General features: G+C 35.2%; 2 protein-coding genes across 3 annotated transcripts in view; one reads left to right on the forward strand and one right to left on the reverse strand.

Moving 5' to 3' along the window:
• LOC142334606 (delta(3,5)-Delta(2,4)-dienoyl-CoA isomerase, mitochondrial-like) overlaps positions 1 to 12,012 on the forward strand; it is a 440,398-nt gene that overhangs the window by 347,329 nt on the left and 81,057 nt on the right. The window lies entirely within an intron of this gene.
• LOC142335404 (uncharacterized) overlaps positions 1 to 12,012 on the reverse strand; it is a 33,503-nt gene that overhangs the window by 12,923 nt on the left and 8,568 nt on the right. Inside the window, exon 2 of the mRNA XM_075383875.1 lies at positions 2,438 to 2,590. Within this exon, the coding sequence (XP_075239990.1) occupies positions 2,438 to 2,590 (153 nt within the window). The remainder of the gene's footprint in view (positions 1 to 2,437; positions 2,591 to 12,012) is intronic.

Consider the following 12,012-nt stretch of genomic DNA (forward strand, 5'->3'; position numbering starts at 1 on the left):
TGATTTGAAATGTTGTCCAATACTATCCAATTGAATTAACTATTCTATTCTATTCTTAAAGATATTAGTTCAAAATTTTTTTTACCAAAACGAACACAAGCCAAAATAATATTTATAACATCTCATTTAACTTTTCCCATTTCGGTTTTCATTGAATTATGTCACAACTTTCCGCCTTTTTGAAGATGACAAAGTGTAGTTGGAATTTACTGGACTCATTCTTCATAATTTTAGCAAATAGTTTGATAATTAAGCCGGTCTTTTAAAATTAGCACCCAGTCAGTTATTTTCAACTAAATTTGTCCACCCAAAAACAGTAGCCTAAAATTTGCGAAAACAATCTTTAAAATTCATAAAAGGGCTAATTCGCGAAAAACAGTTTGCACTATCATTTCATGTTTGAATTGCGGAATGTTCAGATATTGTACTTTCAAAAAGAATGATGTAATTAGTAGAAACGACCGCAGAAGCTCTAATATATATCAAATTTTCCTTAGTTCTTGTAATGCTATAAGAAAAATCAATTGTTTCTCTCTTGACAACATTAGAAATTGTTTTATGGAGGAGGACCGGTTCCTTTTTTTTCTTGTGGATTGAGTGCATTTTTAGCAAAATAAAAAAGTTTCCAGGCTGATGAAGTTCTCAATCATAAATTACCAGCGACGCCCCAAATTCTCCGTCTGTTTTTCTGACAAACATTGAAAGTTGTTGCTGAACAATATAGTGACAATGTGTTCCAAACACTATCTTGAAATTCAAAGCCTAAAGTTCTACACTTAAACTTCCTTCAGCTTGAAAAGCCTATCAAATATAACTTTCGAACGTTGACAAGACTTGGTTTCAGAAGTTTGTGGATAAGAGAGGTCGGAAAAATAGAAGCTAGCGCACGTTATCAAGCTGATTTGTTTTTACTTTACTTTTCATTGTACTTCCATCTACATCTAATAGTTGCAGTACTTGCAGTACTTATTGTTCCCACATTTTTTGGGGAAAAATTGGCAGAATTTTATGCTAGCCTCACTTTTTTTGTTCAGACAATTTTGAGGGCATCCCAGGCTAACATATCAGGCATCAATTTGAAGCTCTCTGCTTCTACAATTTCACTACAAAAAGAAATTTTAGGAATTTTGCTTTGTTGAAAATTATTCACCATTTTCTACCCAGAATTGCAGGCAATTTAACCTAATTCTTTTATATCAAATCAAACGTTTTGGTCGAATTTCAATACGACAACTAGCCGTTTTTTCGAGGGTATTTTAGAAAAAAAAGTATCCTATCGTTTCGTCAATGTCTCCATATAGTTCAGAAATGCAAAATAAATGCATTTTCATGAAAAAAAAATTATAACAAGTTTTAGAACTTTTCGGGAATTTTTAACCCTTCCCTCACCTGCGTCAACTTAACTTTTCTTCCAATGTTCAGTTGGTTTCAAAACTTTGTTTAAGTCTTGATAAAAAGGGAAAAAATAATTTGAAATCTGGTTGGCTATTAATAGTTAATTGTTAACAAATTTTTTAAAAAATAAAATTTTTGATGTAGAACTTTAAATCATCAGAAAAACTCTAAACATTAGTGATAGGATGCACTTATTCGCATGCACAATTGAATGAAAACCAACCAACAAGATCTCCTTCTGCTCGGTTTATTTTTTGGACTACACAGATTTGAAAAGGATATCAGATACTTTTTTGACAGTTTTTAAATTTTGATCTCTTGAGTTCTTAATTGCAGCTCTGCGTACTCAGTATTTTGTTTTTTATATGCAGTTTTTCCTAAAAGACCTCTTCATAACCTCCGAGTATTTTGAAATCAATTGGAAGTCAAATATGAGGGGGCATAACAGGTAGCAGAACGGCTGATCACACTGACGCAGTTAACAAAAAAACTAAGTTTCGGGACACGAACGGGTATAATTGAGTTATCTGAAATATCAGATATTCGGGATTCTTTGTTTAATTGCGTGCTTTGACTGCTGCTTTTATATATATCATCTTTTCAAATTTATTTTTCTTCACAACTTTTTTTAAAGATTCATAAGCCAGCGCGTAGCTTCAACTCTCTAATTCACTTTATAACTTTGATAATTTTTTGACTTTGGAAAAAAATGTTATGAAAATTGTCGATATAACATTTTACTAGTTGTCCATTTTTAACCCTCGTCGATTTTCACCAACTTTCGGTTGGTTTCACCAACTTTTGCCTCTTGATTGTACAACTGCCTAAGCTTCACTCTTACATATTTTTACCCCATCTGAACAAATTACCCTCTCACTCTTACAAGAAAATGGGAGGATTTTATGGAGGACATTCGACCCGGGTAATAAATGCTCGCACCAATACTGTCTTAGATAAAGTACATTTTTTATTTTCTTACGTCCGGATTATGCTAGGCTAACAGCTGATAAAATTACTATAATTAGAAGCATTTAATATTTACCTTTCCAGCATTGCTCTCGTTGATGTGGATCATCTCGTATGCACTGGATTCGAGTCCAGCGTCCCTGGCCTTGTCCTCATACAATTCAATCACATCAGTGACCACTTGAGAAGTGCTACTTCGCCTCGCACTGTTGAAGGCGTCAAAACTTCGCTGAAACAAAGCACCACACAACGTTGCAGAAGTGCCTTACAACAGAAGTACACTTCGGTTAACATTTAGTGTCTTTCCCACCTCCTCCCCCTTAGATTTGTGGACATACATAGAGCTTATAGCGACAACCGAATTATAGAATAAATCCAGATTATGGGCGAATCCAATGCAAAGATCACATAAGAATTGCCAAATATTATTTGAAGGCTAACCGGTCACAAATCTGTAGTTTTGCCCCCTTCAAGGAAAGTACGTGTTTTATAGACACAAACTAATACATGATCTTGTAATGCTTTAAGGATTTTCGCACCTTAATAAGAGCGGGAATTAGCAGTTATTTCACCAGGTTGTAAAATCCATTGATGCGTTTCTAACACTCTACCGTGGTGACTCTGATCAAAGTGACTTCTAAACCCGTAATCAGACCAAATAACTCATGTTCTGGATTTCTCACTATCCTCCGGGTTCCCCAAAACTATATACCCCCTGTAACATGCTATTGTATAGCCCCTGTCGAATTTTTACCCGCAAAAAAATTGTAAGATTAGGGGGTAAACGGGGGAATTGTTTAGCCAATTCTCCTCAAAACTCTTTCATCATTTTGGGGGGCAATGGGGGGTAATTCGATGCAAGAGTGGGAGGTAATGGGGGTAATTTTTGCGGTGAAATGATTCAAGAGCAGGGGTAATGGGGTGTAAAACGATGCAAGAGTAGGGGGTAATTTTGTTAACTTTGAGGGAAAAATCTAACAATTCCCCCCTCCCCTTAAAATACTCCCTAATCTTACATCTTTTTGGGGGGGTAATTTATGGGGTTAAAAATTTAACAATCCCCCTTACTCCCCATTACCCCCCCCCCCCCCCCCCCCAATCTTACATCGCTTTACTCCCCTAAATTTTACTCCCCTAAATCCAAAAAATCCCGCCTTACCCCCCATTACCCCCTAATCTTACATAGTTTTACCCCCATAGACAATTACCCAGCTACTCTTACATCAGTTTGGGGGATAATCAGGGGGGTAGTTTCGACACGGGAGGTTACGCGAACTCCATGAAAATAGCGAATTATTCATAGTATTGAACATGTTTGAAACGTAACAGGTTTGACGGTACGATTGCTCAATGACATTTTTCACGAAATCGTTTCATTTTGACGATGTCCTAACAAATTTGATTTTTTATGTTCTCTTTTGTCGCCGATTTTGTATAAGCGCACAAGAAGTTTTTGTTTAAAAATTTTTAATAGATTTTGCTCCTTAAAAATTAGCAGAATATGCTGAATCTAATTTTTTTACGGCAGCTGCGATTTTCTCCGTTTTTTTATCTGATTGCAAATTTTTTCCCAGCCTATAGACAAATGAATTAAATTATTGTTCAGGTGATAAATGAATGTGTGAGAACGAGAAATACAATCTTCTTTGCGAATTAATGTCACAGTCTTATTGTTTCGATTGTACCTCGTTAATTCTTTCATCATTTGATTTCTTCGCAGTTCAATTTCTTTTTTAACTGGTTTAGGTAAAAGTCTCATGCCTCCCTAGTGATCAGCAGATTCCAATGTAGCAAAGTTCTTGGAAGATGAATCCAAATCTTGCTAAAGTCTTGCAAGAATTTTGCTATATTTGAATTAGCGGAAATATGAATCAAATTCATATTGTTGTAGATAGAACGTTTGGAAGAACATACTGTTCTCTGTGCAGGTTTTACAAATCTAATCGATAGAAAATCTTAAAAGAATTCACTATCTCCTTCAGCGAAAAAGTTCAATTTTTTGATGTTTTTCGCGTTTTTAATGTTGAAAAGATTAAAAGGTCAAATAAAACTCTGTCAGTTTGTACTGTGTACCATCACGTTTCCCACATAACTGCACCTGCAACTTCTTCAACCAATGCCGGTCTCAATCCAGGAATGTTGCTTTTTCATGTTTAACACTGACATTTTTTAAGCTCGACTGGTATCATCATCCAGTCAAATAATAAAAAATAACTGAAGAAGTCAGAGTTTCCTTTGTCAGATTTTCTTGCAGGATTCTTTAAGGAAGAGCTCATTTCTTGCTAAGATTGAAGAAGTATAAACTACCCAGACAAAGGTTTAGCTTGAGCCTCTAAAAAGAGCCTTTAACAGCTACAGAAATACACACTTTTCAAAATACTTCCAGGATTCTTTTCAAAATACTTGCAGGATTCTTGCATATACTTTTCAAAGTACCATGTTTACGTCTTCAATTACAAATCGAAAAAAGTGCTGTGCGTTCAATTAGTCTATTCAGTTGAATTTGTTCTGCCTTAGTTTCATCCTATTAACATAGCGATTCTTAAACATATTCGATCAAGAGAACTGAAAAATGAGTGATTACTGGTTCTTAGTGCTTAACGGCATATTATGTTCATTCACACTAGCATCAATAGTTTCAGCAGCCTAAAAGTTTGCATATTTGTGCTCTCCTTTCATCTTAAAAACTCTCTACCCATTAAAATTAAAACAAAAATTTCATGAATTAAATGAGTTTTTTTTAGATTAAATTGTTTATTTTGCATGATGTTTCTATTGCGTTGCTTTCCGCATCGTCGTATTGCCTTCATATAGAATCATTGCTGGTTATCGACATTTAAAATTTAAAATTTTGAAGTGAAAATTCAATTTTGTGAGAGAACAAGTTCTGATAAAACTTTTGCTTGTTGAAATTCTTTTGTTTTTTAAATAACAAAAACGGCTTGAGTATGTGAAATTCAACAAAAATTACGACGGCCAACAATTACCGTTTGGTTTCATATTCTTTCATACCTTAATATTCGTTCTTTGAGATGCCATCACGATGAGTTAGAAGTTTTTTAAAGTACTTTAACAAATAAACTGGCAATTATTGCTCTTTGTGAGAATTGGTTGAAGGTTTGAAACTATATAACAAAAAAATAGCCTAAAACCGAAAAGGCCAAAAAAGAAGTGGGTTTAGCGACTTTTTGTGAGTGATGAAACTTCCTAGTGTGATTGATTGTCAGGCAAGTTTTGAAACACTATGCATTGAAATTGGAGCTGAACAAAATAAACACAAATTATGTTTGCTATAGAGATCGCCTAGCATGCGAGTTGAATCCTTTATAGTAGAGTTAAAAGAATTTTTGTTGAATTTTAAGAAAATTGATCACAAATATTAATAACGACACTATCAAAAACAAATCAAGATTGCCTGTAAATCAATGTATTGAAATTTTGACCAAATTTGGACTAAAAATTCAAAATTTTGAGCCTAATAGGGAATCTAAGACCAGCAAAATCTGTTTTAATCATTTGATAGCAAAAAGAGAAAAACGAGTTGAAACTTTTAAAACATCCATCAGTGATCACTATGCCCTTTACTATAAATTTGTTTATAATCCGTCAGAAAAACAACGAAAAGAGGAGAATTTAAGAAGGAATTTATCAATAAGTAGAAATTTTACCAGTACAAAATGCACAAGAACGAGAAAATTCTTAAGCTATTCTTCCTCTTGTTTAAGTTTTTAAATAGTTTAGACGTTAATGATCCCATGTACAAGCCAAAATTTGCAGAATCAATCTTTTCTTGTTTTGTCAGTTTTTGCCCATTAAAGAAGAAAAAATATAAAGACAAATGTTGGATAAACAAGACATTAGGCAGTCACGCAGGAGAAAAGACAAGATGTGAAAAAAATGATAAGAAATCCCAATGATTCTGAATTTTGAGCAATGTACAAAAAAGCGGAAAAAATTACGTTGACGCATTAGAAATAAAAAGAAGTTTTTTTAAAGAAATTCTGAATAGAAGTTGGGTCAAAGGCATTTTCAACACATACAATGATTTAAAAAATAGAAAAAAACGGCACCAAATTTTGATGTTGAAGAGTTCATTCGAATTTTTTTTACCTCAGTCGGGGAAAATTAACTTCTAAATTTATCTCCAAGCAATATCCGGCGAGCGAAATACCTGGGAACAAGAACACGTTTACGTTGTTCGCGATAAGTGAAGAAACTACTTTTGAAATTATAAGAAACTGAATTTTTCGAATTCAGTGAGGTTTGATGGCATCTCAAGGTAAGATGATTACGATAGTAGCTCCCTTACTTTGTCTACCGATTGCCAACTGCATAAATTTTTGCATATGCAACAACGTGTTTCGAGAGTCGCTCAAAATAGCCCAAGTTATTGCTTTATATAAAGAAGGCCCATTGGACGACCCGTCCGATTATCATCATTTAAGTTTGCTTCCCATCATTGGAAAAGCATATGAAAAAGGTTCGCTTCAACTAATGACCAAGTTTCTCGGAAAACATAGGTTGGTCAGCCAAAATCAATTTGATTTTTTTAAATTTTTTTGTGTTAGTGCCTTGAATGGTAGGACATTTTTTATTGATCTAAAAAAGGTTTCAATGCTGTTGATCACAGCATCCTTCCTCTTAGGATTGAAAAAAATGAGTTTCCGAGGGAAAATAAGGATTTTTTGAAAAACTATCCACATATTCGTAAGCAATATGCGGAAAATCTAAGATATCAACTATCTCTTTTGGTGTTTCACAAAGATTTGTACTAGGACCACTTTTGTTCCTCTTGTATGTAAACGATTTTACGAAAACTGCAGGGAACTCTCAAATAACGTTTTTTGTCGGCGATACAGCCATTTCGCACAAAAAATACTCAGTTCAGTCGCAAGAGTTGTTTCAAAGTGATCTTGTAGTTTGTCAGCGTGACTTTTTTCGGAAAAGATAACTCAATGTTAAGAAGTGCAAACTTTTCTAATATGGAAAAAAACAAGTCAAAATCTGCTTCAAAATAATTGATCAACCCATTGAAGAAACAAACTCATTTAATTTTCTCGGTGTCCACATTGACACCAAACTACTGTTTAAGGATCATGTTGATTATTTCTGTAAAAAGTAAGCCAAATTTAATGGACTACTTTATCGTGCAACAAACTTCGTTCCAAAAACATCCTTAACAAAATGGTACAATATATATGTTAAACCTGTTATTTATTATGAAAAACTTTCATAGGGCCGAACTATTAGGTCACAATTAAATGGCATGTTTTTAATTCAAAAACCCATCTTGCGAACCATTTGTTTCAAGAAAAAATTCGTCATCTCAAATCTTTTATTGGGTGATTTACACATTGAAACAGATTTTGACTTGTTTTTCAAGGCATTGATCAGAGAAACGATCTGTCATAGGCCACAAGATTTGAACAGTGATGGTCATTTTGCTTCTCGTAGGACATAAAGAGGCCAAGTAAGAGGCAAAATTTCAGCTCGAGTAACAAACTATTACACAAAAAAGGTCGCTTGAAAACTCCAAGAACTTGATGTATAATATTTTGATTTGGCTAAATGTTTTGCCTATGGAGGTGGAGTCGTTTGAAAAGAGAGAAATAGTTCATATTAGTGACTTGATTTATCGGAGATACTTGCGTGACAATAGGGAGCTAATATCAATGTTTTTTAATCGTAGATAAAAATGGATATAAAATATGAGCTACCAGCCCTTTTTTGTCCGGTTTGACTTTGTGTCTATACGTGATGTGATGTAATTTGTTCTTATTGAATGTGATGTATCGATCTTTTCACGTTTCAAATAAGTTTAAAATAAACATAATATTCCAAGACAATTCCATGCAATAGGCTTGCCCTGACACAATTGACTCACCAATAAATGCCAGCCTTGTATAAATTTTCCCTACTGAAAATTTTTGATTGAAACTGAAGTAAACATAACTGAACGCCTTATCTGTATTCAAGTTTTTTCTACCTGAAAAGAATTTTGTTTTATTTTTGCAATACTCCAGAAGGATAAAATTCTCATCATTTATTACCTCAAACTGTAGCAGTAATATTCAAGCGATCTTTGTTTTTACACCTGTTGAAATTGAGTTGAATGAAAACAGAAATGCAAGTGAAACACGCTGACTGATGAAGCAATGGTTACGTGACTCTGTTTGTAGTTACGGAAAATTTCTGGCGTTTATTGGGAATCGCGAAGTGTTATATTTTAGGTGAGAATATCGAAGTGACAGAATGACATAACCATGCTTAAAACAAGAAATGCGCAGGTCTCAAAATCTCGAAAGTCAACGGAATTCAACTTCCGGTAAAATAGCAACCTCTCGCCTGTTCACTTCTAGCATCACAGACTTTCGGCATTTTAAAATATGCACGTAGGTTCAATTATTGCACGAAAATTTGAAGTGAACTACACACAAAGTTATTTGTATGAATAGTTGACTCGCATCGAAATTTCTGTTTTTTTCTAAAGCCCCACGATTAAGAAAACCAAAAATTTAGTGTTGCAAAAAACTATTAATTGAAGTCTTTTTGACCGAAGACGAAATAATTTATTAGATCGTGCGAAAAGAAATAGATCAACTGAATATACAACTGAAAAACGAAACAAAATAACAAGACGTTGAGACGGGAATCTGCATCAAAAATCTTGAACAATTACCTAATAATTAGGCTGGCAAACTTGAATTCATCTCTTGGAGTCAGTTTCCAGAATAACTGCAAGTATTGAACAAAAATCTTGCAAACACATTAGATGGAATGGATTAGACAATGAAAGTAAGGCAATGAAAAAAAAAACTGACGAGAATTAAAAATTATAAAATTATATAAGTCTGTGAGGCAATTCTCAAACGTTGAAGTGGTCAGCGCTTACAAATCATTAACACATATAAATTTTTTTCAAACACATGGTGGGCTTATTTTTCCCACAAATTTTTTCATGTAACTGGAATAAGAAACTTTCCTCGGGTAGTAAATAAAAAGTAGATCGGGACAAAAGATCATATGTGATAGCTTGAGTGATAACCATCAACCTGAAGCTTGCTGCTATCGCTTTTCTGAAGTTACGGTTTACTCTGCTCCAGCACTTTTCTCTTGAAAATTGTTGCAAATATATTTGTTATTGTATTATACCAGGCGCGTAGTTTATGAAAATGAAGTTTTTTCAGAAGGCGCCAAACAGCATGTTTTGGTTGCCTATAGATCGGCTAAATAGGATGGGGGCGCTAGTGGAAAAGATCTAATTTGGACAGATGACAAAGTAAACAGAAACCGTACGAATATTCCAATTGACAACTGTTAAGACAGTATTGATTCGTGAACAGGTTAATTGCTTTGGCTATGCCTTGCGGGCCATGACAAGGACTCAATGTTCCGTGTGCTATATCCCAACAGCACAATCAGCACAACCGAGTAACCTCTAAAGAATTAGCGTAATTTCTAAATTTATAGACCCGCTTCAACGCATTATTACCCCCTTCAAAGCAATAAAAATTGATTTCCACACTCCCAGTCTTCATCTGCGGTTTCAGTTAAGTAACTGTTTAAGATGTTGACTGTGAACACGGTGCCTGGTTGTTTTTTAGCCTGATAAAAAAATGATTCAACAGAACTTTTTAGATGCTTCGGTGCACTTTGTTGTCTCCTTTCTGGACAACATGAACATTTATGTTCAAGTTGGTGAGTTCGGCTTTCTTTTGAAAACACTCAAGCATCGTATCAGAAGAGGGCTGTTGGTATACCGTAACTCGGCATTCTTTCCGTCCTAGATCATGTAGTTACAGCAGTCTCCTTCTGTCGTCCATGTCATGTGCAATTTCGTTTTTAGAATTATCCAGTTACTGGTGATCACTGTCACTTCTGGATGCCGGAACAAGGTCCACAAGCAAAATTAATACTAGATCCATGTTTCGGCTTTCACAAAACAAACAAGAAATGATTGTTCCTACTCCTGCTGAATCCTTGTCTCAGTATGAGATTCGCCAGTTCTTTGTACCAAATCTTAGCTGCCTGTCGTAAAACATATTTCAAATTGTTTCCGTCGACATCCTAAAACTTTGTTGCAGTCTGTCACCGCCAAAAACTCTCTTGATTTTGCTTCAGGTACCGAAACGACTTCTACAATAAGCGAGTGCTGAAAAGTCGTTTTCACTTCAGATTGGTGCAACATATTGCTTTGTGGCTTGCATATTAGAGCAAAGATCTTTGAGCAGTCGTCTTTTCATTTGAGTCAGTTTTTGCCAAATAACGTGCTTTCCTCCGATCCACTTGACCATTGGGTCCTGAAAACAAGTTACAAATAATTGTCGGGAAAGCCGTCTCTCGCTGTAATTGGTCTCACAAGGTTTGATGTCTTGATAGCTCTCTGCAATCGACTTGTATTCATTAGTGCAAGTGCTCCCTCTCGTCACTTTGATAGGCTCTATAGACTGATTTGCCCACAGTTACAGGAAGATGATTTCCTCGTCTAGATTCAGTTCTTTTCTTTTCCTTGTGAGCATGTCATGAACCAACTGTTTCTCTGAGTCTCCGGTCATGTGTCACTGTCTTCAATTAACCACGTGTCTCGTCAATGTTTTCGTATTGCAGTGAATGCTTTGTCCAGTTATGTTTGTTTAAAATCTGAGCTCGCTCCTCAAAATGATTTATTTTGCCGAGTGTCAACGTTCTGAATCATACCATTCTTCTACAATTGCCTTGAATGGTCTTGTCTCTCTTTTCTGCAATGTTGATGAGCTTCATCTGATACCCGCTTTAATTCTGATAATCTGCATTTTCATTTGGTAATATATTCATCTCTAGTTTTTTGGCGATTGAGCCCACTGCAGGCCCTTGTATAAAATCAAGGAAAATTGTATGATGCGCAACCCGGGCCAATGATGGCAGCTCGAATTCCTGGAACTTCGCGTAATTTGATTATGTAAACAGTTATCCGTTATCATTGGTAGTGAAACCCAAAAAGTTTCTTGCTATTGCCTTAGTTTCGATTTCACCGAATTCCTTGTCCTACATCCTCATGAAGACTGGGCAAGCCGAAAAACTGATGAAAATCTTTCTTCTCTTCGTCCTCATAACCAAACTTGTCATTTTGGCGGCAATAAGAATTCTGCTCTTCACAACATCTTGCTGAGTCCTGAACCTTGTGCTAGTTTACTATCATCTAGGGCACTGTTGCGTTCTACCTTTGAGCTAAGAAAATCCGTTTTTGCGTCTTGTGCTTTGATCGCCTCCTGTAGATATCCTTCGTCCAAAAAGTTTTTTGAAAACTTTCAAAAGAATCTTTTTGAAATATTTCAAACGAGCCTCCTTTTTTGAATTGTTTTCTTTTCGGATTGCGTCTCCATACAGCAAACGAAAGAAAAACCTTAGAATAGTCGGTGTTCTTTTCCTTCAGTGAGTCCTAATCTTGTCTGCATATGCAACGCAGAACAAGATATCTGGCGGCGAACTATATTCTGAAAATCAAACTATTTTTAAATGTACTATTACATTTGAGATGTACCTACAGCTTCCCCTCTGGTTTCGTCTTAACAATTCTTGGTAATTGAGCATTTGCATTTGTAGCCAATAAGCGCACAACGCAAAACGCGTATTATCCTACCGTCTCGGAGATTCAATGCTCGAATAATTTTT

This window comes from Convolutriloba macropyga, chromosome 2 (assembly GCF_964194025.1).
Source record: "Convolutriloba macropyga chromosome 2, txConMacr16.3, whole genome shotgun sequence".
Classification (NCBI taxonomy): domain Eukaryota; kingdom Metazoa; phylum Xenacoelomorpha; order Acoela; family Convolutidae; genus Convolutriloba; species Convolutriloba macropyga.